The sequence below is a fragment of the Esox lucius genome, chromosome 13, assembly GCF_011004845.1.
Source record: "Esox lucius isolate fEsoLuc1 chromosome 13, fEsoLuc1.pri, whole genome shotgun sequence".
Taxonomy (NCBI): Eukaryota; Metazoa; Chordata; class Actinopteri; order Esociformes; family Esocidae; genus Esox; species Esox lucius.
This window is the reverse complement of record NC_047581.1, coordinates 38,553,319-38,580,087: the sequence shown is the minus strand read 5'-3', so window position 1 is coordinate 38,580,087 and position 26,769 is coordinate 38,553,319. Positions and strand designations below refer to the sequence as shown.

Genomic DNA, 26,769 nt, shown 5'->3' with positions numbered 1-26,769 from the left:
ACCATTTAGAACAGTGTCTGGCATTCCAACATCGCCTTTATTAACCAAACAGACAGACCACAGCCTTCCTCATAGTCTGTAGATGTCTCTGATGTAGAGGACGTCTCCTTCAGACTTCTGAAGTTAATGAGACAGAGCCAGCAGGATTAGTTGTAGAGGAAGTTGGTGAGATGTGGGTGTCTGTTCACAGCATCACAGGCTCTTCCTGCACTCAGGTGAGTTTGTAGCTCTTAGTGATGAAAAGCTAAAAATGGAGCAAACACACGAACATTCACCCTTCGAGAAGTTTTCTTGGGAATGTGTGATGTTGCTGTCCTGAACCTACAAGGATCTATACAAAACCAAAAAGGAAACAACCGAGGAACCCCCACCCTGTCCTGGAACACTGGATGAAACAACCTGGCAACCCCCACCCTGTCCTGGAACACTGGATGAAACAACCTGGCAACCCCCACCCTGTCCTGGAACACTGGATGAAACAACCGAGGAACCCCCACCCTGTCCTGGAACACTGGATGAAACAACCTGGCAACCCCCACCCTGTCCTGGAACACTGGAGGAAACAACCTGGGAACCCCCACCCTGTCCTGGAACACTGGATGAAACAACCTGGGAACCCCCACCCTGTCCTGGAACACTGGATGAAACAACCTGGCAACCCCCACCCTGTCCTGGAACACTGGATGAAACAACCTGGGAACCCCCACCCTGTCCTGGAACACTGGATGAAACAACCTGGGAACCCCCACCCTGTCCTGGAACACTGGATGAAACAACCTGGCAACCCCCACCCTGTCCTGGAACACTGGATGAAACAACCTGGGAACCCCCACCCTGTCCTGGAACACTGGATGAAACAACCTGGGAACCCCCACCCTGTCCTGGAACACTGGATGAAACAACCTGGGAACCCCCACCCTGTCCTGGAACACTGGATGAAACAACCTGGCAACCCCCACCCTGTCCTGGAACACTGGATGAAACAACCTGGGAACCCCCACCCTGTCCTGGAACACTGGATGAAACAACCTGGCAACCCCCACCCTGTCCTGGAACACTGGATGAAACAACCTGGGAACCCCCACCCTGTCCTGGAACACTGGAGGAAACAACCTGGCAACCCCCACCCTGTCCTGGAACACTGGATGAAACAACCTGGCAACCCCCACCCTGTCCTGGAACACTGGATGAAACAACCTGGGAACCCCCACCCTGTCCTGGAACACTGGATGAAACAACCTGGCAACCCCCACCCTGTCCTGGAACACTGGATGAAACAACCTGGCAACCCCCACCCTGTCCTGGAACACTGGATGTGACAGGCCTTTTGTTTGGGATATACAGTGTTAAAGGCGAGGAGACGACTGTCGTGGAACTTTAAGGACGGTGCATCTCCACGGATGCGGTTCCTTGCGGGTCTTCAGTGTGTATCTCCACAGGAATGGGCAGCCATCTTTGAAGGCCCTGATGACATCATGGGACACCACACAGTAACAGTGGACTTCCCTCAGGAGACTGCACGCTGCAGCCAGGCAGCACAGGGCAGCGTCCAGCTCTGGAGACGAGGTTGTCTGCAGGATGATTGTCTCCAGGGTGTGGCTGTAACTCCGGGCAACGCAGCGTGTCTGCTGGACCAGGTCCGTGAAGGTAAGGAGTTCCAGGCGCTGCAGTGGGACGCTTGGCTGAAGGACAGAGTCAAAACGCTCCATGGGGAGAGTGTGATCTAATATCAGATTCACCTGGAAAGGGAGAGAGATATAATTCTGGAGAAGAACATTCTGGTAATTATTAGGAGAGTTATTGTTCTGAAGAACAACATCCTGGTAATTATTAAGAGAGACATTATTCTGAAGAACATGGAAAACAACATCCTGATTGTTAAGAGGGATGTTATTTTTCAAAGACAGATAGCCAAAGTAAATCAGAGAAAGAAATGGACAGGATACTTTTCAATCAGTCATTCCATTTATTAATAAAAGAAAGCTGAATGGCAGTCCACTTTCTCCAGCAAGGTCATGACCTCTAGTTAGAGTTATAGGGAACCACCAGGGACCGAAGGTCAAAGACAGACTGAAACAAAGAGACTACATCATCTTATACAATTACTAACACTTGTTTGTGTTGCAAGACTATTTCTGTTGCAAAACCTATTTGCTACTGTGTTTTATTATAAATATGACTAAGACATTTGACTGACCTTTAACCTTGGGTGTCTCTGCTTCAGTTTGGCCCAGACATGGTCCTCCAGAGGGGGAGTGTATTTGGCAGAACGCTCACAGTACAGCTCCATGACCAGAAGGGGGCAGCGTTGAGGCAGTAACAGCTCATCCACTACTGCCTGGGACAAGCTGGCAAAAACAGGATGAATAACGTCAAATCAGTTACAACAGCTGCAGTTCAGTGATTTGATTGAACATTGGCTTCCAGCTGCCTTTTATTCATTTAGGCGATAAGGATAAGGGTTGAACCACTATCTGTCTAAACAATAAAATACAACAATAGATATGAAAGGCCCAATTAAGTTTTTCAAAGCATTTCTGGGTTATAATAAGGAAGTCTATGCTAATCTTTCCATGCTGTGAGTTGTTTGAGTGGAGAGAGTTAGCAGCTATCGAAACAGGAGGAGGAACTTTACTGGACATTGGTTTATTTCATCACATGGTGATGTGACCGTGGATAGACACACTTGCAAATCTGATTATGATGGTCCTGAATATAGTGTATTTTTAACCAGCAACTATCAGTCCAAAAAATATTTTTCATAAACGTAACAAACTTTGGTAAAAAAAACAGAAAACATTGAGTAAAATAATAGAACACTTCGGTGCTCTACCTACATGACACACAACCGCAAAACACTGGCAGCCTGGTTCTCTGTACCTGACATAGAACACTGGCAGCCTGGTTCACCCTACCTGACATAGAACAGCCCCAGGGAACAGAGGAAAGGACAGAGCCCCAGCACCTCCAGCACAGCCACTGGTCCCACATTACACACCAAAGTCTGGTTGTTCACCAGCAGACTCTTTAGGTTGGGGCACTGCCGGGCCACACCTATCACCACGGATTGGCTGAGGGTGAAGGGCACGCCCCTCAGATCCAGGTGGGAGAGGAAGGCTCCTCCCACATGCTCCGGGGAGGCAATCAGAGCAACCTCCAGCCCCTCCAGCAAGTCCTGCCCTACACACACAAAATCACAGTTTACTAATGTAACTATTGGCATCTGTAGTCTAGGTACCAGCTCGTCCGTGCCTTTAGCTAGCTCTATAGCCTAGGGTTAGGGTCATTAATGGCACCCACCTGTCCCAGGTCTAAATAAGTGTCTGCTTAGACAGGTGCAAAGAAAAAAAGGGCTCAACTGGCTTCAAGGTCCAGATTTATTTTTCATTCTTCTTACTATGTAGTCGTCCAGTGCCATGTCACAAGAATTTTATTGTGCAGGATGACGCAGTGTTATTCAGTACATTTGACAAACTTGAACTTTATCAGAATACCATTGCTCTATATCCTAGGTACAAAAAGTTTGTGATTGTAGCAGCAGTTGAAGAACATTTTACAGGCAGAAGTTGATGTTTCCACCTGAGTAGAAGAGAGGGACATCTCCAGAGCAGGACAGAGAGAGGGATCTCAGGGACCCGCTGGCAGACAGGTGGAGAACTGACAGGGCTGCCCTCCGATTGGCTGGATCGCTCAACGGACTGACAGTGATCTGCAGGTGGCGGACCAATGGGAGAAGAGAAGAGAAGCGTAGCAGAGCAGGATCCTCCTGTTCCCCAGACTCACACCTTCAGGAGAAAGGGAGACGATGAGAAGAGGCGGAGGAGTGAAAGAAAGAGGAAATGGAGAGAGAGGGATGGGGAGGAAGTGAAGAAGAGGGCCCATCCTGAATGACACAGATGAAGTGCCTGATGAACGCATAATTACTTTTGCTGTCCCATACAGAACAAGGGGTACAACAGAGATTGTCCCTGTTTCAGCAGTAATGCCAAAGTTGAGCATTAATAGTAAGAAAACAATGTATCGTATATGATCCTAGCATAATATGGGATGATCCTAGAATAATATGGGATGATCCTAGCATAATATGGGATGATCCTAGCATAGAACAAATCCCTTATCCAGACAAATAGTTCCCTGCAAGATTTTTTGTCTGGATCCACTAGAAAAAAATGCAATTTCCAGCTTGAGGGATAGGTGTTGGTAGAAACATTGTATTGGGCATTGTGTTTAAATTACTTTAAGGTTTTAAGCACTACCAGTTGCAAATACGTTTAGGCATTAGGTATAGATTACGTTAAGACACAGACTAAATGTTAGTTCATTGAGATTATAGCTAGGGTTAGGTTAAGGGTTAAGGTTAGGGGATAGGACACATGGATTTCAGGTCCCCAAAAAGATAGGAAAAACAAAAGTGCGTGCGTTGCATATTGTCACGCTTCAGACAGCTGCTTTGGAACCCTGAACAGCAACCTATGTCAATCTACCTACAATAAGGAATTTATGTTTTAGCTTAAAATTAAAGGTCACAGAGTGGCATGACGGAAATGGATAGAAAGTGTCTCATGTCATATTTGTGTAGCTGAGAATAATTAATCAAAAAGATAACTTCGTTAACCGTTAATCAGTTAAATCGTTAAAAAAGTAATGGAAGTAAAACGATAAAGGTGAATGTTTTTATTATATAAAACATTTTGCTCTAAAAATACCTGAAAACATATAAAGTATGAAAAATAAAAAAGAAGCCTTTGTGGGTATTTTTAAGAGCCTGAATTAATGTTTCTTTTAAACTATCGGCTAGAAGCTCGTGTTTTCCCATTGTATTCCTGACTAAGTCAAATGATATTATATTCGTCCAGAGAGCGATTCTTTGTTGGCCAATCACCGATGATGTTTACAACACACGAACAACCGCTCGCAAGTAATATGAGGGTTCCCGAGTGTTTTCTTCTCCCTTGACCTTCATACTGAAGCCTTGAGATAAGCGCACTCTTACTGCAGAGAAATACATTTTTGACTTTGAAAACAGCGTCTAGATATTCAGCACAGTAAGCTATGGATCTGTTGTCGTTCCCCACTCCAGACCGAAGCACAAAGTGGCAAATCTCAGCTGCAAAATCACAAAAATCCCTACAGGACAATAAACCGTAGGTATAGCACAATTCAACTATTTGTAGGGATTCGCGTAAATTCCAATCAGATACATTTATTTTGAAGGCGAGCTGTTAACTGAGGCTAGCTTCACATATGCGGAAGTGTGCGACTGGTCACTACCATGTATGGACAATTGTTTTGGTTTGACGTTAAAATTCATGAAAATGAACTTATTAAAGCCATACAACGTTGTACTCACCTGACATCCGTGTAGCACCACACCTGTGGGTGGCTCATGGATTGATTCCACTTCTTACATACTGTGCTTGCGTTGTCGCGTTCCTTTACAGACAGGTAGGAGAATATGTGCGCGAGGACTTCCTCGGGGATCTCCATTTGGCTTCAGATCCTAAATGTGAAGCCTATAGTATCGTATGTTGCAGTAGTTTCACAGAACTTCATTAAAGTCGTTACATTGCTACCAGGCATGCCTAGTTGAGAAGTGGCCGATACCCTGGGCGGGTTCCATAGGCGTGTTTCGTAAACACAAAACTGAGTTAAGTGGTGCTTTTAAGCCTTCTAGGAACTAGTATCAAAAGAGTTCAAATCTAGACGTTAGTGGTCTTCAGTACAAAACGTTGAAGCGTGTACCCCTTAGTTTTGTATACATCCCAAACTGGCCTAAACACTTGATCGGATTGAGTTTCCTCCGTCATGACGTTGATGACGAAACTGTGAGTGTGACTATTTGAGAGTGGAATGCAATTCCACCCGTGTGTCTACTTAAAGTAAATAAACCTAACCAACAAAATGTAATTCAAGTGTTTAGGAAAAAATCTATTTATCCCATAGATGAGCACGAATTTCTCAAATTGCCAAAAACAAAATGTAGGTACATGGGCGCCTTGTTGGATTTCAGTTTGCTCAGAGGTTGCATCGCTGTACAATCGCCAGAACGGGCTACTGGCGGGTCCAATTTACCCATGCAGCATTACTTTCAACTCCGGCACACTTGTGCAAAAGAAGGATTAAGGGTGATTTAATTGTCTTGGAAGCTCTTCAGTCGAGTTGTCATGAACGGGACATAAACTACCTGACGGTTAATTCCTGGATATGCTGTTAAGCCCACTGATGTTCACCATTGGTCAGTTAATATGGGGGTTCCTGACTATACAGTTACGCACTTATGTTCGCGGTCAGTTTGGGACATCTTAGTTTGACGCACTAGGTGTCAAGTACAGGTGCATCAAAGAAATTTGAATATCATGGAAAAGTTATTTTTTTCTGTAATCAAATCATAAAGTGATACCATATTCTAGATTAATTATACAAAGTGAAACATTTCAAGCTTTTTATGTTTCAATCTTGATGATTACAGCTTACAGCTACTGTAAATAAAAAATCCAGTACCTCAAAATATTAGAATAAAAAATTTATAATATAGAAACGTCGACCCGAGAAGGTAGCTGAACCTCCCTGGGGTTTTGCTACCTCCATATTACCCAGATTGATTGGAGATAAAAACAACACGACATTGACAGGTTCTGTGTGTGGTCATTTGATTTAATATGACAGCACAAGAATGTAAAAGAAAAAAAAATCAGGGAAGACTGGAAAATATACAATGTAGAAAGTTACAAAAGAGACAAAAAATACAAATATAAGTCAACACTTTTGTTTTTGAGTGTAATCAGGACACTTGTGGGCATATTCTGACTTCCAGACATCTGTTGACATTGATTAGTGATTTACACCAAAGTCTGAGTTACATGTGCTAGCGGCTTAAGTCAGAGTTACGTGTTTGAGAGTTTTAAGTCAGTTACACATGTGAGAGGTTTAAGTCAGAGTTATGTTTGCGGTTTAATTCTGAGTTACATGTGTGAGAGCGGTTTAAGTCACTATTCCAGTGTGTCAATCCCAATGGTCAAAGTGTTTATCAAATAGGAAAAAATATCAGTAACAGTATATTGATATCTGTTTTTGTTGTTACATCCATGGATGCCAAGTCAGAATACGGTCCTTCTAGAATAAAGGTACAGTTAAACATACTAAAGAAACAAAAATATCAGTGATCTACTTACACAGAACCAGATGTCAATGTTCCAGTAGTCACCAGACCACTAACAATGTGATCTACTTACACAGAACCAGATGTCAATGTTCCAGTAGTCACCAGACCACTAACAATGTGATCTACTTACACAGAACCAGATGTCAATGTTCCAGTAGTCACCAGACCACTAACAATGTGATCTACTTACACAGAACCAGATGTCAATGTTCCAGTAGTCACCAGACCACTAACAATGTGATCTACTTACACAGAACCAGATGTCAATGTTCCAGTAGTCACCAGACCACTAACAATGTGATCTACTTACACAGAACCAGATGTCAATGTTCCAGTAGTCACCAGACCACTAACAATGTGATCTACTTACACAGAACCAGATGTCAATGTTCCACCAGTCGTCAGAGACTACTAACAATGCAGCCAGAGATTGGGGAATACACTACAGAAAATGACACACTACATCTTATATAGGACACTACTTCTGCCTAGGAATCATTCTCTGTAGGGGGCTTCTTCCAACCAGAGGATGTGGAGGTGGACCTTAGTTCAGTTCCTGTAGGCCTAGTTACCAGTACTCCCAATTGACTACAATATTTGATATATAGTCTATAATTTAAAATTCCATTCAATTCCATTTTTCATTACCTTAATTTGCTTCCTCTAAACACTGTCAGGGCTGTAGCATGTGGGTTAATAAAATTATTAAACAGTAGAGCACAAACCAAACAGTTTGAATAGTGCCTGTCCCCTGACATAATTCTTGACAGTATCATTGTACAGTTCAATCAAGGTCAACCCAGGCAATAGACCAGATTATTGTACAATATGCTTACTGTTCTCCTGTTCCATTTCTATTTATAATAATCTTCTAAAATGAAAGTGTTGAACTGAATGTGAAAATATTCTAAATGAATGAAATCATTTGTTTCCATGAGTAAAGGCTCTCCAAAACAAGTATTAATAATATTATTAGTAGTGTTATTCATTGATAATTTCCTAACCCTAAAATAAGAGGGTTGTGTCTATTGATGACCCTCTTTCATTCACAGCCAATATTCAAAACCTGTTCTTACCATTATCATAAAACACTACTGAGTAAGAAAGTCTCTTGGCCAGCAGGCTGGAGGGTTTGATGGGGTAAATAATGTATTCTGAGGGTGAAACAGAACCACACCTGCAAAAGGCAAGCCTGAAAACCAACTAGTTAGCAGTACGTAGAATGGCGCATGTTGAATGGCGCGAGTAGACAGTGGTAATTTACAGGATAAGGCACGTGCACCCAAAGAACTCTGGTCAAAACAAGTGTACAATAAAGGGGACAGGAAGCATTACCTTTTTTCTTTTCTACAGATTACAGTCAGTGGATGGCAAACAGTACTGTCTTCAGACAGAGTCTCCCCCTAGTGCCCTGGGGGTAAACAGTACTGGCTTCAGACAGACATTCTGCCCCTGGTGGATCTTTACATTCTGAAAACACCAAAGCGTGTTTTCTGTGTTGGGGCGTTGAGAGCAGCACTGAGACTCATCCCCAGCACCAGACGTGTGTCAGCCGGGTCAATGATACCGTCATCCCACAGCCTAGAAACACACCAAATGGATGAGAGACAGACAGTATTAGACAGTAGTTATTAGTAGTATGCCGTCTGTGTTACCCAGGTTATTGGTAGTCTGCGTTACCCGGGTTATTAGTAATTAGTGTTACCCGGGTTATTAGTAATTAGTGTTACCTGGGTTATTAGTAATTAGTGTTACCCGGGTTATTAGTAATTAGTGTTACCTGGGTTATTAGTGTTACCTGGGTTATTAGTAATTAGTGTTACCTGGGTTATTAGTGTTACCTGGGTTATTAGTAATTAGTGTTACCTGGCACTAGAGAAGTATGGGCTCCCCTCCTCTTCAAAGCGTTTTATGATGGGCTCCTTCATGGCCACCTCCTGCTCTGCTGTGAACTGAATGTGGAACTGAAGGTTATAAAACAGCTTCAACAAAAACTTGGAGATTCAGGTTGGTTGGCCCACTAGGCTGTAGAATAATGCTAGTTAAACAGATGTAGGGATGGTTGGCCCACTAGGCTGTAGAATAATGCTAGTTAAACAGATGTAGGGATGGTTGGCCCACTAGGGTGTAGAATAATGCTAGTTAAACAGATGTAGGGATGGTTGGCCCACTAGGCTGTAGAATAATGCTAGTTAAACAGATGTAGGGATGGTTGGCCCACTAGGGTGTAGAATAATGCTAGTTAAACAGATGTAGGGATGGTTGGCCCACTAGGGTGTAGAATAATGCTAGTTAAACAGATGTAGGGATGGTTGGCCCACTAGGGTGTAGAATAATGCTAGTTAAACAGATGTAGGGATGGTTGGCCCACTAGGGTGTAGAATAATGCTAGTTAAACAGATGTAGGGATGGTTGGCCCACTAGGGTGTAGAATAATGCTAGTTAAACAGATGTAGGGATGGTTGGCCCACTAGGGTGTAGAATAATGCTAGTTAAACAGATGTAGGGATGGTTGGCCCACTAGGGTGTAGAATAATGCTAGTTAAACAGATGTAGGGATGGTTGGCCCACTAGGGTGTAGAATAATGCTAGTTAAACAGATGTAGGGATGGTTGGCCCACTAGGGTGTAGAATAATGCTAGTTAAACAGATGTAGGGATGGTTGGCCCACTAGGGTGTAGAATAATGCTAGTTAAACAGATGTAGGGATGGTTGGCCCACTAGGGTGTAGAATAATGCTAGTTAAACAGATGTAGGGATGGTTGGCCCACTAGGGTGTAGAATAATGCTAGTTAAACAGATGTAGGGATGGTTGGCCCACTAGGGTGTAGAATAATGCTAGTTAAACAGATGTAGGGATGGTTATCAGTGTGTAGAGCACTGCTTACCTCCTTGCCCTCTCGTGCCCACTGGTCTTTTGTGATAGTCGCCAGGACAGTGGCAGCTTGCTCTCCTCCCATAACAGAAATACGGGAGTTAGGCCACATGTACAGGAACCGAGGACTGGAGGAGGAGAGAATAGTGTTGAGTAGTGTTTATCATAGGGTCTCTCTTAGGAAGGCAGTGCACATCCTACAGATTTATGTAAAGTATGGTGTGATATAGTCTATTAATGCATGGTGTAGTAAGGTGTGCTCTAGTATTGTATGGTGTATTATGGGGTAGTATAGTGTGGTGTAGTATTGCATGGTGTAGTATGGTGTGGTGTAGTATGGAATAATATTATTTGGTGTAGTATGATGTAAAATTGTGTGGTGTAGTGCAGTGTATTATGTGTTAGTAGGATGTGGTGTAGTATGGTGTGGTGTATTATGATGTAGTTTAGTATGGTGTAATATTGTGTGGTGTAATATTGTTTGGTGGAGTGCGGTGTATTATGTTGTAGGATGTGGTGTAATAGTGTACTATGGTGTAATATTGTGTGGTGTAATATTGTTTGGTTTAGTGTGGTGTAATATTGAGTAATGTTATGTGGTGTAATATTGTTTGGTGAAAGATGGTGTAATACTGTGTGGTGTAATATGGTGTTATATTGTTTGGTGTAATATGGTGTAATATTGTGTGGTGTAATATGGTGTAATATTGTTTGGTGTAATATGGTGTAATATTGTGTGGTGTAATATTGTGTAATAGTGTGGTGTAATAAGGTGTAATATTGTGTGGTGCAATAAGGTGTAATACTGTGTGGTGTAATATTGTGTGGTGTAATAAGGTGTAATATTGTTTGGTGTAATATGGTGTAATATTGAGGTGTAATAAGGTGTAATATTGTGTGGTGTAATAAGGTGTAATACTGTGTGGTGTAATATGGTGTAATATTGTGTGGTGTAATACTGTGTGGTGTAATATTGTGTGGTGTAATAAGGTGTAATACTGTGTGGTGTAATATGGTGTAATATTGTGTGGTGTAATATGGTGTAATATTGTGTGGTGTAATATTGTATGGAGTAATATTGTATGGTGTAATATGATGTATACCTATAGGCTCTGCCACACATGCCATAGTTTCCTGCTCCGTATGAGCCGCCAATAATCACAGTTATCTTGGGTACGTTGGCACAGGCCACTGCAGTCACCATCTTAGCCCCGTCCTTAGCAATGCCACCAGCCTCATACTCCCTGCCCACCATGAAACCTAAAGACAGAGACGCACGAGTAGAGGAGAGAGGTACAGAGAGAAGGACAGGGAAACAGACGGGGACAAAGAGAAGGACAGAGAGAAGGACAGGGAAAAAGATGGGGACAGAGAGAAGGACAGGGAGACAGAGAGGGACAGAGAGAAGGACAGGGAGACAGAGAGAAGGACAGGGAGACAGACGCAGACAAAGAGAGGAATGGAGACAGAGAGAGAGGGACAGGGAGACACACAGAGAGAGGGACAGGGAGACAGAGAGAGGGACAGGGAGACAGGGAGAGGGACAGGGGGACAGGGAGACAGGGAGAGGGACAGGGAGACAGAGAGAGGGACAGGGAGACAGAGAGAGGGACAGGGAGACACACAGAGAGAGGGACAGGGAGACAGGGAGAGGGACAGGGAGACAGAGAGAGGGACAGGGAGACACACAGAGAGAGGGACAGGGAGACACACAGAGAGAGGGACAGGGAGACACACAGAGAGAGGGACAGGGAGACAGGGAGACAGAGACCAACAGAAATTATCAGTCCTAAATACCGAATGTTTGGAGGTTGAACGACGTCTACAGATACGAATGATTATGAAGTGAATATGTTAGCAGTGTGAATTAAGTTGTTCCAGTTTATTTTTAGTTGTTAGGAATCCATAAACACACAGCCTGGTGTCCACAATGTTTACCTTGTAGTAAACAGTAGGACTTACCTGTGATGTTTTGTAGGAAGATAAGTGGAATGTTCCTTTGACAGCATAATTCTATGAAGTGAGTAGCCTGCAACACAGTCATGTTCCAGCCATTATAAAATCTAGTGGTTGTCACTGACTGTCATTCATTCACATCTCTTAATGTGGATTTCCTCTGTTTGCAATCTTACAAGCATGTGTCTGTTGGGTGAACTTTAGGTAGCTAGAAGTTGTTCAATAGTTACTTACCTTCTTAGCAGACTCTGAGAAGAGGACTCCATTGTTGCCAATAATTCCAACCGGGTAACCAAATATCCTCGAGAACCCTGTCAACAAACAGTTTCTTAGGTAGAACTAACATAAGGATCTAAACCCCAGATAGAAGGAACATAAGGCTCTAAACCTCAGATAAAATAACATAAGGATCTAAACCCCAGACAGAAGAAACATAAGGATCTAAACCCCAGACAGAAGAAACATAAGGATCTAAACCCCAGACAGAAGAAACATAAGGATCTAAACCCCAGATAGAAGGAACATAAGGCTCTAAACCTCAGATAAAATAACATAAGGCTCTAAACCCCAGACAGAAGAAACATAAGGATCTAAACCCCAGACAGAAGAAACATAAGGATCTAAACCCCAGACAGAAGAAACATAAGGATCTAAACCCCAGATAGAAGGAACATAAGGCTCTAAACCTCAGATAAAATAACATAAGGATCTAAACCCCAGACAGAAGAAACATAAGGATCTAAACCCCAGACAGAAGAAACATAAGGATCTAAACCCCAGACAGAAGAAACATATAAGGATCTAAACCCCAGATTGCAGTAACATAAGGATCTAAAGCAGTAACATATGCAGGTAATTGTTGACTACAAGGTAATGTAGACTGACCTGTCACCACTGTATCTCCATAGAAGGCTTTGAACTCATCAAACTTACTGCCGTCTACAATCCTGGCTATCACCTGTCAGTCAAACAGAAACAGAACTGTCAATAAGATATTCACACAAGAACAGTTATAAAGGAGTAGTATAGAAAAGAATAATGCATATAAAAAGACAGAAATCAGTTAGATAATATTACTTGTACTCAGTTGGCCTGCTGGCCTCAATGATGACCAAAGCAAAAACAGAACAGTGGTGGCTCAATAACGTACCTTACTGACATCAACACTGGTGGCTGAATAACGTACCTCACTGACATCAACACTGGTGGCTCAATAACGTACCTCACTGACATCAACACTGGTGGCTGAATAACGTACCTCACTGACATCAACACTGGTGGCTGAATAACATACCTCACTGACATCAACACTGGTGGCTGAATAACATACCTCCCTGACATCAACACTGGTGGCTGAATAACGTACCTCACTGACATCAACAATGGTGGCTGAATAACGTACCTCCCTGACATCAACACTGGTAGCTGAATAACGTACCTCCCTGACATCAACAGTGGTGGCTGAATAACCTACCTCACTGACATCAACACTGGTGGCTGAATAACATACCTCACTGACATCAACAGTGGTGGCTGAATAACATACCTCACTGACATCAACAGTGGTGGCTGAATAACGTACCTCACTGACATCAACACTGGTGGCTGAATAACGTACCTCACTGACATCAACAATGGTGGCTGAATAACATACCTCACTGACATCAACACTGGTGGCTGAATAACGTACCTCACTGACATCAACAATGGTGGCTGAATAACATACCTCACTGACATCAACAATGGTGGCTGAATAACGTACCTCCCTGACATCAACAGTGGTGGCTGAATAACGTACCTCACTGACATCAACAGTGGTGGATGAATAACGTACCTTACTGACATCAACAATGGTGGCTGAATAACGTACCTCCCTGACATCAACAGTGGTGGCTGAATAACGTACCTCCCTGACATCAAAGTTGCGTTTGAGGTTGGCTCCTACAATGCCATACAGCTCATCTGCTGAGTAGAGAGGAGCTTCTGGAGGTTCACTGGTCACCTGACAACATTCACACATAGTTAATAACACAGCAAACAATAACGAGAAAAATATTTAAATTACCTCTGTAGTTAGTTTCTGAATTCTTCATACTACGTGGTGTTTTGGTTTAGTTACGATGAACCCACCTGGATGTTTTTTGTGTAGTTGAGGTTGCGAACAGCCTTGCGAGCCAGGTGAAGGGCGTGGCTATCGTCTAGGGCATAGTGGTCTGTGACACCTGATTTCCTGCAAGACAGGAAACACACACACACACTTATCCAACCACATCTTTAAAATATAGATAGCAGTTATTGGAGAATAGTTAGGTAGAGTAAAAGTCTGCAACAGCTGACCTTTTCAACCTATGAATCCATACCTGCAGTGAAGGTCAGCCCCTCCCAGATCCTCAGCCGACACAGTCTCTCCTGTCGCTGCCTTCACCTGGACAACAACACAACATCACTATCAGACTGGACCTTAATCAACCGTCTCACTGGTCCTTAAGGAACCTCCTGTCAGATATTAAATACCAGAGGGGGTCCCCCTAAGAAGATGGTTCCCTGTTTCCTAACGATGATGCTCTCATCAGCCATGGCGGGAACGTAGGCCCCACCAGCAGTGCAGGAGCCCATCACCACAGCTATCTGCAATGACAAACATGACAGGAAACACAATGAGAAAGACAAGACGGACCTCCAGCATGACGGCTGATGTGCACTGGGGTGTCCAGGATGTTTAGTGTCAGGGCCTGTACGATGTGGGGCGGATGAGCTGGTCCTTGTATGTCCGTGGAGGGGGTTGAACGAGGATCCTGGAGGATGTTCATGGACAATTATCAGGTTCATGGAGGACGGTCAGGTGCATAGAGGGATGTTCAAGAAGGACGTTCAGGTTCATAGAGGGATGTTCAAGAAGGACGTTCAGGTTCATAGAGGGATGTTCAAGAAGGACGTTCAGGTTCATAGAGGGATGTTCAAGAAGGACGTTCAGGTTCATAGAGGGATGTTCAAGAAGGACGTTCAGGTTCATAGAGAGATGTTCAAGAAGGACGTTCAGGTTTATAGAGAGATGTTCAAGAAGGACGTTCAGGTTTATAGAGAGATGTTCAAGAAGGACTTTCAGGTTCTTAGAGGGATGTTCAGGTTCATAGAGGGATGTTCAAGAAGGACGTTCAGGTTCATAGAGGGATGTTCAAGAAGGACGTTCAGGTTCATAGAGGGATGTTCAAGAAGGACGTTCAGGTTCATAGAGGGATGTTCAAGAAGGACGTTCAGGTTCATAGAGAGATGTTCAAGAAGGACGTTCAGGTTTATAGAGAGATGTTCAAGAAGGACGTTCAGGTTTATAGAGAGATGTTCAAGAAGGACGTTCAGGTTCTTAGAGGGATGTTCAGGTTCATAGAGGGATGTTCAAGAAGGACGTTCAGGTTCATAGAGGGATGTTCAAGAAGGACGTTCAGGTTCATAGAGGGATGTTCAAGAAGGGACCAGCGACGGTAACTGTATCCCTCAGCCCAGTCAAGACAGAGTCCAGGTGAAATAGGTAGTGGCGGTGACGATGGTCTGAGTACGATGGATGGGCAAGTATGGGGTATATGTCCACTAATTAATTTTTTTAATGATTTAGTTGCGACTCCTCTTCTTGGTTTCACTTTCCAAATGTTTTTATTCCAGATAAAACAAAAGATGAACATATCATGTATATGTGGCCCAGGGTCACAATGTACAGTTGCATCTAAAAAAATATATATAGTGTAAATGTTCATTTTCTTCCCCCAAAAAGTGAGACCTTCATATATTATAGATTCTTTACACATGCAGATGCTAAAGGTAGAGGTATATTAACTTCTTTCAAATATATATATTTTTTTTGGGTTGCCTATGAATGAATGTGGTTGGGATTTACCTCAGATATCCATGTGTCCATATACACCAATCAGCCATAACATTATGACCACTGACAGGTGAAGTGAATAACACTGATACACCAATCAGCCATAACATTATGACCACTGACAGGTGAAGTGAATAACACTGATACACCCATCAGCCATAACATTATGACCACTGACAGGTGAAGTGAATGTGGGGTGTTCCCAGTCTGCAGTGGCCAGTACCTATCAAAAGTGGTCCAAGGAAGGAAAAGCGATAAACCGGCGACAGGGTCATGGGCGGCCAAAGCTCATTGATGCATGTGTGGTCCGATCCAACAGACGAGCTACTGTAGCTCAAATTGCTGAAAAGGTTATTGCTAGTACTGATAGAAAGGTGTCAGAACACACAGTGCATCACAGTTTGTTGCATATGCAGCTGCATAGCCGCAGACCAGTCAGGGTGCCCATGCTGACTTCCTGCCTACTGCTGAAAGCGCCTACAATGGGCATGTGAGCATCAGAACTGGACCAAGGAGCAATGGAAGAAGGTAGCCTGGTCTGATGAGTCACGTTTCCTTTTACATCACATGGATGGCCAGGTGCGTGTGTGTCGCTTACCTGGAGAACACATGGCACCAGGATGCACTATGGGAAGAAGGCAAGCTGGCGGAGGCAGTGTGATGCTTTGAGCAATGTTCTGCTGAGAAACCTTGGGTCCTGCCATTCATGTGGATGTTACTTTGACATGTACCACCTACCTAAGCATTGTTGCAGACCATGTGCACCCTTTCTTGGCAACAGTATTTCTAGATGGCATTGGCCTCTTTCAGCAGGGTAATGCACCCTACCACAAAGCAAAAATGGTTCAGGAATGGTTTGAGGAACACAACAATGAGTTCAAATATAATATAAAAGGTGTTGACTTGGCCTCCAAATTTCCCAGATCTCAATCGATCATCTGTGGGATGTGCTGGACAAACAAGTCTGATCCATGGAGGCCCACCTCGCAACTTACAGGACTTAAAGGATCTGCTGACGTTAGGTCTTAGTGCCAGATACCACAGCTCACCTTCAGAGGTCTGGTGGAGTCCATGCCTCAACGGGTCAGGGCTGTTTTGGTGGCAAAAGGGGGACCTACACAATATTAGGCAGGTGGTCATAATGTTATGGCTGATCGGTGTATGTAACAAAGGGTGTCCATATATGCTTTCCAGAGGGTGTCCTTACTTAATCACATGAATGTATGTTAAGAGTCATACTCTTAACATTGTCATTTAATGATAAAAACATTACCATGGTAATGAGCTAGTGCCTCCCAACATGGTGTAAAAGTTACTTAATGAATTACCTGTGCTGTTAATTACCTGGGCTGTTAATTACCTGGGCTGTTAATTACCTGGGCTATTCCGTCAGAGGAGAGGCGAGCCTGGTTGAAGAAGATCCGTCCAAAGTGTTCTCTGTCTGGGAAGACTTCAGCCTGTCTGGGGAGATTGGCTCCTCCAGAGTCCACTACAGAACAGGTGAGCAATACACTGAATCAACCCCTGACCTCTGACCTTTTATCCTTACCCTTTCCGATGTCTACTACAGAACAACAGAACAAACGAAATCAACCTCTGACCTTAAGTTGTTAGCCTTTTGTAAAGTCCACTACAGAACAAGAGACCCACAAACTGAATAAACCACAATCCTCCGAACCTTTAGACCCTACCCTTTTCCGAAGTTCACGTTTTCACAGATATCCCAATGCTGCCACATTGGGAAGGAGGTACTGACCCAGGTAGATGCATGGTAGGTGGTTCTGGTGGGCGATCTCCTGTGCTCTCAGGTGCTTCTTGACTGTGACTGGGTAATACGTACCCCCCTTCACTGTAGCGTCGTTAGCCACGATGACGCACTCCACACTGAAGGACGGGGAATACCAAGCAGGGTCAGAGTTCAGGTCATTACTCAAACATTTTCTTAGTAACTATAGTTACTATAGGATTTACTTGCTACACCTTACAACAGTAACAAAAGTACATTACTACTACTACTCCCTGTCATTTTACACTACTTGTTGTATTACTAGTGAGTTATGTTGAACATCACACATCCTCACTACATGGGAGATACAGCAATGAGCTCAACACATTTTTACCAGGAACCTGCAAAGACATCTCAGATTTCCAATGGCCTTTTAATTTTAACGTCTAAAACCCCACATCCACTTCACCAATCATAGACACTCACCCTGAGACTCGGCCAATCCCTGAGATGATGCCTCCAGCTGGAACTTCCTCCTTCCCATAGAGCTCATAGGCTGCAAACTGGGAGAACTCCAGGAATGGAGACCTGGGGAGAGGAATCCATAAAGGTACCCTTGGATTACACAGGATCCCTGAGATCGTCAAAAAAAAGCAGTTGTGAGCTTCTACTCAGGAGGCTTCTACATTTAGCGGGACAAAGGATGGATGTTATCGTTACGTGTTTAGCGGGATAAAGGATGGATGTTATCTTTACGTGTTTAAGCGGGACAAAGGATGGATGTTATCGTTACGTGTTTAGCGGGACAAAGGATGGATGTTATCTTTACGTGTTTAGCGGGATAAAGGATGGATGTTATCTTTACGTGTTTAAGCGGGACAAAGGATGGATGTTATCGTTACGTGTTTAAGCGGGACAAAGGATGGATGTTATCTTTACGTGTTTAAGCGGGACAAAGGATGGATGTTATCTTTACGTGTTAAAGCGGGACAAAGGATGGATGTTATCTTTACGTGTTTAAGCGGGACAAAGGATGGATGTTATCTTTACGTGTTTAAGCGGGACAAAGGATGGATGCTATCTTTACGTGTTTAGCGGGATAAAGGATGTATGTTATCTTTACGTGTTTAGCGGGATAAAGGATGTATGTTATCTTTACGTGTTTAGCGGGATAAAGGATGTATGTTATCTTTACGTGTTTAGCGGGATAAAGGATATATGTTATCTTTACGAGCTTAGCGGGAAAAAGGATGTATGTTATCTTTACGTGTTTAGTGGGATAAAGGATGTATGTTATCTTTACGTGTTTAGTGGGATAAAGGATATATGTTATCTTTACGAGCTTAGCGGGAAAAAGGATGTATGTTATCTTTACGTGTTTAGTGGGATAAAGGATGTATGTTATCTTTATGTGTTTAGTGGGATAAAGGATGTATGTTATCTTTACGTGTTTAGCGGGATAAAGGATGTATGTTATCTTTACGTGTTTAGCGGGATAAAGGATGTATGTTATCTTTATGTGTTTAGCGGGATAAAGGTTGTATGTTATCTTCATGTGTTAAGCAGAATAAAGGATGTAGGTGTGTTCACCCTGGATCCAGGAGTCTATCTATGCGTTCTCTGGGGAGGAGCTTTCCTCTGGAAATGTGCAGATTTCTGGCTCTCTCTCCTCCACCTGGCACAATAAAGCATGTGATCAGACAGAGGATGGCTCTGACATTAGAACAGTTGAAAGACCATTAATAACATGTTCAATGAAACATACCTAGTTTGATTTTTTCGGATCTCTCTTTTAACTCATCAACAAGGGATTTCATCCGTTCATAGTTTTCCTGTGAAGTGACGTATAATAATGTCAAATATTACTGTGTTTTATTAAGGAAAAGATTAAGAAACTGGTGCATGGGCCGGGCACTACCAGCTATCCCATAAAAGCTTGTTCCTCTTGGTAGTGTTGAACACTCAACACCAAGCACATATCAAAATTATTTCATATGCCAAGAGCTGTCTGCATAATTCTGCTTCTACCATGTCCTTGATGGTAAATCTAACTGAAACAAATGACCATGGTCTGGGAAGGGCTAGGATTGGACCAATCAACGTTTACACAGTCTAGTGCACCAACAACACTACCTCATGAAAGACCGCAATACCTGAGTCGTGTGATTGGACAGCTGATTAGTGCATTTGCCCTTCTCAATGTCTTGTTAACAGTTAACCTCGAATGTTTAGTTAGTTCTTTCGCCCGATTCCCTGCAGTACATGGCTGGTGGTACAGTGGTAAAGAACACGTTATAAGTACTAGACAACTTACCAGCTAGTTGTCAGGTTAATATTACACTTACTGAGAGTCATTCATTTCAAGGGCAGACCGAGCTAGCAGCGTATCACAATGCTAAATAACTAGCTGTGCCCCTCACTCACCATGTACTCATGCGACTGTGTGTCCGGCTGTGTGCCAACCGCAGCCACTCTGTCACCGTGGTATTGTCGTATGGTTGGTACTGGCAGCCCTCGGCAACGAATCAGCGACCACCATGGTCTGACAGTCTGAAGAAGCATGTTTACTTAGCTAACAAGCAAAACAACTAGCTAACAACCCTACAGATATATTTGTTGTTACTCGAACCACGGGTTGTTCTTCATTGAAGTGTTTTGGTGGAGGTCAATGAAAGTATATTACATTACCGCCGCCTACTGGAATGTCATGGGAAATAAAATCCGCTCAACGAGACAATCTTAATCTATTGAAGTTAACGCCCATATACATGAGTCCCTTATTTAGGACAGCTAACTAGTGCAGGAAGGACAGCTAACGACGTTTCGCATTGTTGTTGTCTTTAACGAGCTCATCTGATTCATCTAATCAAGGGACTGATAATTAGCTCCAAAATTAAATCAGGTTTTTGTAGCTGGAAAAGTGTTGTAAACCATTAGGCAAGGTCTGATGAATGATTTGATAACCCCTAGACAAAAGCATTTACCTTTCAATGAAGGTGACATTTTGGCCAATAGGTGTCGTCTGATGGAACGTTCCATCATGGCATTAATCTACCCTATAGATAACTGATTCTTCCTGAACACTAGACGGCGACATTACATATAATCCACAACGCAACCAAGACGGACTACATTTAACTTTGACCTTTTCAGAAGTCGCTGCCCTTGGACAGCGTGATTCGTTCTCCTGTTTACCGAGCCAGTTGTACGCATTTTTTCTATATGAGTTTTTGAAAGTGGCTTTTACTGTATAAATCACTGCCATAGGACGTGTCTACTGTGGGATTGTCGGATCATTACTATACAACAGGTTTGGAAATATGAGTGTTAAATGTCGGTCCTTGTTTTTGGCACTGCATCGCACTATTTTGGGGAGACAATTCTTCAAGAGTGTTTTGTCTGAGACCCGAGCCGCTGGTACGGTAGCTGGCCTACAGCTAGTAGAGAGATGTGGCCGTCAGCAGTTCCATCACGACTGGACCGCCACACTAAAACACCGGATACACAGACTTGCCACACTGCAGTCCCATCACGGTCTTCACTCAGAGGTTAGTGACGTTGTGCGTGGGACTTAAGGCAATGTGAGGCATGTGGGGACCAAGGACATAACACCTGACATATCTGTCACCCCTAGGAGGACGGCATCGCTCTGTTTACGCATTACAGGTTGGGTTAGTGTTATAATTTGAATTAGGGGGATATGGAGCATTGCTTTGCGTTTCGGGTCAGGTTCAGTATGGATGGTAGTGTATCGTGTAACCCGGTTTTCTTTGTGGTGCGTCAGGCAGGCGACTCAACCAAAGATGAGGACTACCCGCCTCTCCCAGACTACAGCTCTGTCTCCAGGCCCGAGAAGGAGGTGTTCATAATCCGAGCTAAAGGTCTTCCATGGTCCTGCACTGCTGACGATCTCATGCATTTCTTCTCTGGTAATCCCTCTGGATTGTTAAATCATGCATTTCTTCTCTGGTAAACCCTCTGGATTGTTAAATCATGCATTTCTTCTCTGGTAAACCCTCTGGATTGGTTAATCATGCATTTCTTCTCTGGTAAACCCTCTGGTTTGTTAAATCTCATCCTTTTCACATTATATGGCTGTGACCTTAACTGTCCCTGGTTGGGTGCAGAAGACCTCCCTTCACTGAGTCAGTGTCCAGGCAGGTTGCCAACGAGAGCCAGTGTCTATTACTGGGAGTCACCAGTAGTAGACACAAGACTTCCATATGACAGGACACTGTTATTGAACATGTTGTTATAGTATTTTGTGTCTTGGCTGTGATCTAGCTATCATGGATACATTTTTATTTTCCTGACCTTATCCCAAAATGCTGTTGTAACATTATCCTGTGTCCCTGTTCAGAGTGCTGTTCTAACATTATGCCGTGTCCCTGTTCAGAGTGCTGTTCTAACATTATCCTGTGTCCCTGTTCAGAGTGCTGTTCTAACATTATCCCGTGTCCCTGTTCAGAGTGCTGTTCTAACATTATCCTGTGTCCCTGTTCAGAGTGCTGTTCTAACATTATCCCGTGTCCCTGTTCAGAGTGCTGTTCTAACATTATCCCGTGTCCCTGTTCAGAGTGCTGTTCTAACATTATCCCGTGTCCCTGTTCAGAGTGCTGTTCTAACATTATCCCGTGTCCCTGTTCAGAGTGCTGTTCTAACATTATGCCGTGTCCCTGTTCAGAGTGCTGTTCTAACATTATGCCGTGTCCCTGTTCAGAGTGCTGTTCTAACATTATCCCGTGTCCCTGTTCAGAGTGCTGTTCTAACATTATCCTGTGTCCCTGTTCAGAGTGCTGTTCTAACATTATCCCGTGTCCCTGTTCAGAGTGCTGTTCTAACATTATCCCGTGTCCCTGTTCAGAGTGCTGTTCTAACATTATCCCGTGTCCCTGTTCAGAGTGCTGTTCTAACATTATCCCGTGTCCCTGTTCAGAGTGCTGTTCTAACATTATCCCTTGTCCCTGTTCAGAGTGCCGTGTGCGTGACGGAGTGAAGGGAATTCATTTGACTGTGAACCGGGATGGGAAGCCCAACGGCCAGGCCTTCATCGAGCTGGAGAATGAAGAGGACGTCAGCAAAGCCCTTGAAAAACACAGACAGTATCTGGGACGGCGCTACATTGAAGGTTGGTTACCAGTATATCTGGGACAGCGCTACATTGAAGGTTGGTTACCAGTATATCTGGGACAGCGCTACATTGAAGGTTGGTTACCAGTATATCTGGGACAGCGCTACATTGAAGGTTGGTTACCAGTGTGAAGTAACCAGTGTTAGAGTAAATTATCTTCTTCCTCCAGTGAGTGAGGTGACCAACAGTGATGCGGAGGCCATCCTGAAGAAGACCATTCAGCTGCCCGCCAAGGATGGAGTGGTGCGACTCCGAGGTCTACCCTACAGTTGCACAGAGACAGACATCCTGCTGTTCTTCGCAGGTAGGAGCCAGTTCACAACAGGCCTGGTTTATCAAACACTAACCCTGTTGAGATGTTGATAAGACTGTCTACCATTTAGGCCCAGTTCTATATCAGAATTTCACCCTATTGAGTGAATAGAAATATGTGATCCGTTGACTGGCACTAAGAGCTGTTCTGTTCAGGCCTGGATGTGGCGGAGGATGGGGTGACCCTGACGACAGACTACAGAGGAAGGAAAACAGGGGAGGCTTATGTCCAGTTTCTGACCCAGGAGCAGGCAGACCAGGCCCTGACCAAAGACAGGGAGCTCATAGGAAACAGGTAGGACCACTCACAGCAGGAAGTAGTGGTAATAGTAGCAGTATTAATAGTAGTAGTGGTAATAGTAGTAGTGGTGATAGTAGTAGTGGTGATAGTAGTAGTGGTGATAGTAGTAGTGGTAATAGAAGCAGTTTTAATTGTAATTGTAGTAGTATTAATTGTAGTACCGTATGACAACAGCTCAATAGACTCTCTGTGTCACTGTATAGAGCACATAAATATCTGGATGAATCCAAAGTGTCTACAATTAAACCAACATGAAGCAGATATTATTGTGTTTGGCAACACAAATAAGAGACTAGTATTAATAAAGAGCTGGATTCTCGGGCCCTTAAAACCAGGGATCAAGTGCATAATCTTGGTGTTCTGATAGACTCAGACCTCACATTTAACAGTCATATCAAAGCAGTCACCAAAACAGCATTCTATTATCTTAATAACATAGCCAGAATCAAAGGCTTGGTGTCCCAAAAAGACCAAGAGAAGCTCATCCATGCTTTTATCTCAATAGGGTTGACTACTGTAATGGACTCTTAACTGGACTCCCAAAAAAGACTGTAAAACAACTCCAGCTCATTCAGAATGCTGCTGCTAGAATGTTAATCAGGACCAAGAGAACAGAGCACATCACTCCAGTTCTTAAATCTTTGCATTGGCTTCCAGTCAGTTTCAAAATAGATTTCAAAGTGGTACTTTTAGTTTATAAATCTCTGAATGGTTTAGGACCCAAATACATTTCTGATATGTTTAATGAATATAAACCGAGCAGGGCTCTTAGATCCATGAACACAGGTCAGCTAATAGAGCCCAGAGTCCAAACTAAACATGGAGAAGCTGCGTTTAGCACTTATAATAAACTACCAGAAGATCTTAGACGTGCCCCAAATGTATCCATTTTTATATCCAGGTTAAAAACACTTCTCTTCTCACGTGCCTATGACTGAGCACTTAAACTTAACCACACTGTTTAGCCTTGTAGCTTCCTATGTTTTTATCACCTTTTTTATCTTTGTTTTCTTATTGTATTTTTTATTATTTTGATGTATTCATTTGCTTTGATGTTTTCATTTGAGTATTTTTTTTGTTATTGTTTTCATATATTTTTCTTTGTAAAGCACATTGAAATGCTTCGATGTAGGAATTGTGCTATAAATATAAGCTTGCTTGCTAATAGTAGAAGTAGTAGTACTTGGAATTGACTAATAGTGGTAATTGTAGTAGTAGTGGTGGTGGTAGTAGTACTTGATAGTTTGTAGTAGTATATGTATTAGTGGTACATGATAGTGAATAGTAATAGTGGTGGTGGTGGTAGTAGTAGTAGTAGTACTTGATAGTTTGTAGTAGTATATGTATTAGTGGTACATGATAGTAATGGTGGTGGTAGTAGTACTTGATAGTTTGTAGTAGTATATGTATTAGTGGTACATGATAGTGAATAGTAATAGTGGTGGTGGTAGTAGTACTTGATAGTTTGTAGTAGTATATGTATTAGTGGTACATGATAGTAATGGTGGTGGTAGTAGTACTTGATAGTTTGTAGTAGTATATGTATTAGTGGTACATGATAGTGAATAGTAATAATAGATGGCTGTAGGTATAATATGATCAAATCACTTTTTGAAAGTGATTATTTTTGTTAGTTAACCTCAGTTGAGACGAGGACATGCTCTTAATTGTTACTTATCCCTACCATGTGTCCCCAGGTACATCGAGGTGTTCCCCAGTAACAGGAATGAGATCGGAGGTCGGAGGAAAGCTGAGGCTGTTGAGGATGGCAGAGTCTCCCGACCAAGTCAACCTGACAGAGCTGTAGTACAACCCAGAGAGCCCAGACAGACAGACAGACATGGTAAGACAGAGACATGGTGAGGCAGACAGACATGATGAGACAGAAAGACAGGCAGACATGGTGAGACTGGAAGATACGATGAGACAGAAAGGCAGACGTGATGAGACAGAAAGACATGGTGAGGCAGACAGACATGATGAGACTGGAAGATATGGTGAGACAGAAAGGCAGACATGATGAGACAGAAAGACATAATTAGGTCATCATGCAGAGACTGACAGATTGGCTGACAGGTGAAGTGGCTTGGACTGCTGTTATGTTGAAGAATACTTATGCGCGAGTTCAAGTTAAATGTTCCTGAGGGAAAGGATCTAAGACATGTTTTTGTGGCTCAAGAGGCAGGCCGTTAATGGTAGTTGTGTTTCAGAAGCCAGTCCAATGTCTTCTCATCACTTTGTCCACATGAGGGGTCTGCCGTACTCAGCCACAGGACAGGACATCGCTCAGGTAAAACTGCTTCTGTAGTGACGGAACCTTCTGTTGTGGGACTCTTGTTTGTTGAGGTTGGTTAATGCTGATATGCTCTACAGTTCTTCTATCCCTTAGCACTGTCTAAAATCCTATTAGAGTTTGGTCCTGACGGTAAAGCCACTGGAGAGGGAGAAGTTTATTTCACCTCTCACGAAGACGCCATCGCAGCAATGACCCGGGACAAGGCACACATGCGTACGTCTGTCTGTAGAACGGGTTCTCTGATATATATCCCCACTATTGGTGCTGCGGTCAGAATTGCCCCTTGAACCTCAACCTCTTTGTTTTTTCATGCAGAAGAACGTTACATCGAGTTGTTCCTAAACTCAGCAGGTCCGACTGAGGGAGAATGAATGTTACCAGGTTTGTCTGATTGCATCTTCCCGGTTACCATTGTAAATTAATTTAAAAAAAAATTACATTATAGAAAACAAAACTGGATTATACTGACTGATTTGGACAAAGACATCTCACTGGCCCAGTATTGATGTATTATGGGATTGAATGTGGGCCACATTCCTGTTAAATAAAACCATTAAAATGTTTGAAGTCTATCTTGGAATAAAAGCAGTCAGTGAATACTAAAACTGCTTTCTGTCCCTAGGTGAATGTGGTCCGGATGGCTGTTCTCTTCAACGCTGTACAAAAACTCATCTGCATCAGTGTAACTGTTGATAATCTCTGCTTCAGCCGCAAGGATGGAAGCAAGTCCCAAAATAAAGACATTCCTGCCCAAGTGAAAAATGACTGAATCTGTTTGTCTAACCATTACACACTGACATGTTGTTGGCCCATACTGTCACCAGCTGGGACCTGATGCCACGAGCACCAGATGAGCAGCAACTGTCCAACAGAAAGCCCTTTGCCAGGCCTGGATAAAACCCCTTATACCTGGCTGTTAATTGTGCTCACCAGGTGTCCCATCCAGGCAGATTGGGATTGGGATTGGATTGGCCCTCCAGGACAGAGATTGGACCATCCTTTTCTATACTGTAACTAGAGGAGCTATGGAGAGGCTTGTAATGTGATATCTGAAACATGCACTGGGGAGATGGAGTTCAGGGGCAACTTTGGATCAAAGCAAATGGGTGACAAAGCATAGGAAGATACAGAAC

The 26,769-nt window shown here is 43.2% G+C and overlaps 4 protein-coding genes across 7 annotated transcripts; 2 read left to right on the top strand and 2 right to left on the bottom strand.

Moving 5' to 3' along the window:
* Window positions 1–16: 16 nt before the first annotated feature.
* fbxl8 (F-box and leucine-rich repeat protein 8) lies at window positions 17–6,320 on the bottom strand. The gene is made up of 5 exons (XM_029124474.2): window positions 5,351–6,320; window positions 3,580–3,785; window positions 2,916–3,180; window positions 2,198–2,348; window positions 17–1,739 (listed from the first exon to the last, which is right to left on the bottom strand). The coding sequence occupies exons 1-5, from the start codon at window positions 5,485–5,487 to the stop codon at window positions 1,347–1,349; spliced, it is 1,152 nt and encodes a 383-aa protein (XP_028980307.2). The 5' UTR covers window positions 5,488–6,320; the 3' UTR covers window positions 17–1,346.
* LOC114840679 (apidaecins type 73-like) lies at window positions 390–1,319 on the top strand. The gene has a single exon (XM_029124666.2). It carries the CDS (start codon window positions 390–392, stop codon window positions 1,317–1,319), a length of 930 nt encoding a protein of 309 aa, XP_028980499.2.
* A 313-nt stretch (window positions 6,321–6,633) lies between the features above and the next one.
* On the bottom strand, window positions 6,634–20,270 carry mccc2 (methylcrotonoyl-CoA carboxylase 2 (beta)). Its single transcript, XM_029124803.2, has 17 exons — window positions 20,021–20,270; window positions 19,362–19,428; window positions 19,187–19,271; window positions 18,083–18,184; window positions 17,627–17,754; window positions 17,247–17,359; window positions 14,508–14,621; window positions 14,354–14,418; window positions 14,124–14,223; window positions 13,900–13,995; window positions 12,879–12,951; window positions 12,228–12,304; window positions 12,000–12,066; window positions 11,141–11,297; window positions 10,051–10,165; window positions 9,029–9,114; window positions 6,634–8,743 (listed from the first exon to the last, which is right to left on the bottom strand). Exons 1-17 carry the CDS (start codon window positions 20,156–20,158, stop codon window positions 8,626–8,628), a joined length of 1,701 nt encoding a protein of 566 aa, XP_028980636.2. The 5' UTR covers window positions 20,159–20,270; the 3' UTR covers window positions 6,634–8,625.
* A 461-nt stretch (window positions 20,271–20,731) lies between these two features.
* grsf1 (G-rich RNA sequence binding factor 1) lies at window positions 20,732–26,398 on the top strand. Of its 4 annotated transcripts, XM_034296614.1 has the most exons (10): window positions 20,732–21,144; window positions 21,381–21,525; window positions 22,569–22,724; window positions 22,897–23,031; window positions 23,196–23,334; window positions 25,038–25,183; window positions 25,551–25,630; window positions 25,714–25,849; window positions 25,952–26,017; window positions 26,259–26,398. In XM_034296614.1, the coding sequence occupies exons 1-9, from the start codon at window positions 20,917–20,919 to the stop codon at window positions 26,005–26,007; spliced, it is 1,221 nt and encodes a 406-aa protein (XP_034152505.1). In that variant the 5' UTR covers window positions 20,732–20,916; the 3' UTR covers window positions 26,008–26,017; window positions 26,259–26,398. The 4 variants fall into 4 exon arrangements, with proteins under 4 accessions (XP_034152505.1, XP_034152503.1, XP_034152502.1 ...); XM_034296612.1 differs by lacking the exons at window positions 20,732–21,144; window positions 21,381–21,525 and adding an exon at window positions 21,546–22,510 and having other exon boundaries at window positions 22,547–22,724; window positions 25,554–25,630; XM_034296611.1 differs by lacking the exons at window positions 20,732–21,144; window positions 21,381–21,525 and adding an exon at window positions 21,548–22,510 and having other exon boundaries at window positions 22,547–22,724.
* The last annotated feature ends 371 nt before the right edge of the window (window positions 26,399–26,769 follow it).

Coding starts and splice junctions, on each gene's coding strand:
- LOC114840679 (XM_029124666.2), top strand. CDS start 390: ATGAAACAACCTGGCAACCCCCACCCTGTCCTGGAACACTGGATGAAA.
- fbxl8 (XM_029124474.2), bottom strand. CDS start 5,487: ATGGAGATCCCCGAGGAAGTCCTCGCGCACATATTCTCCTACCTGTCT. Junction 2,349..2,915: donor CTGGGGCTGTTCTATGTCAG/GTAGGGTGAACC, acceptor TGTTTTTGCCAG/CTTGTCCCAGGCAGTAGTGG. Junction 1,740..2,197: donor AGAGACACCCAAGGTTAAAG/GTCAGTCAAATG, acceptor CTCCCTTTCCAG/GTGAATCTGATATTAGATCA.
- mccc2 (XM_029124803.2), bottom strand. CDS start 20,158: ATGCTTCTTCAGACTGTCAGACCATGGTGGTCGCTGATTCGTTGCCGA. Junction 17,755..18,082: donor GGGATTGGCCGAGTCTCAGG/GTGAGTGTCTAT, acceptor CCCGTCCTTCAG/TGTGGAGTGCGTCATCGTGG. Junction 14,419..14,507: donor TCTTAGGGGGACCCCCTCTG/GTATTTAATATC, acceptor GTTGTTGTCCAG/GTGAAGGCAGCGACAGGAGA.
- grsf1 (XM_034296611.1), top strand. CDS start 21,974: ATGCCGTGTCCCTGTTCAGAGTGCTGTTCTAACATTATCCTGTGTCCC. Junction 23,335..25,037: donor AGGGAGCTCATAGGAAACAG/GTAGGACCACTC, acceptor ATGTGTCCCCAG/GTACATCGAGGTGTTCCCCA. Junction 25,631..25,713: donor CAGGACAGGACATCGCTCAG/GTAAAACTGCTT, acceptor TATGCTCTACAG/TTCTTCTATCCCTTAGCACT.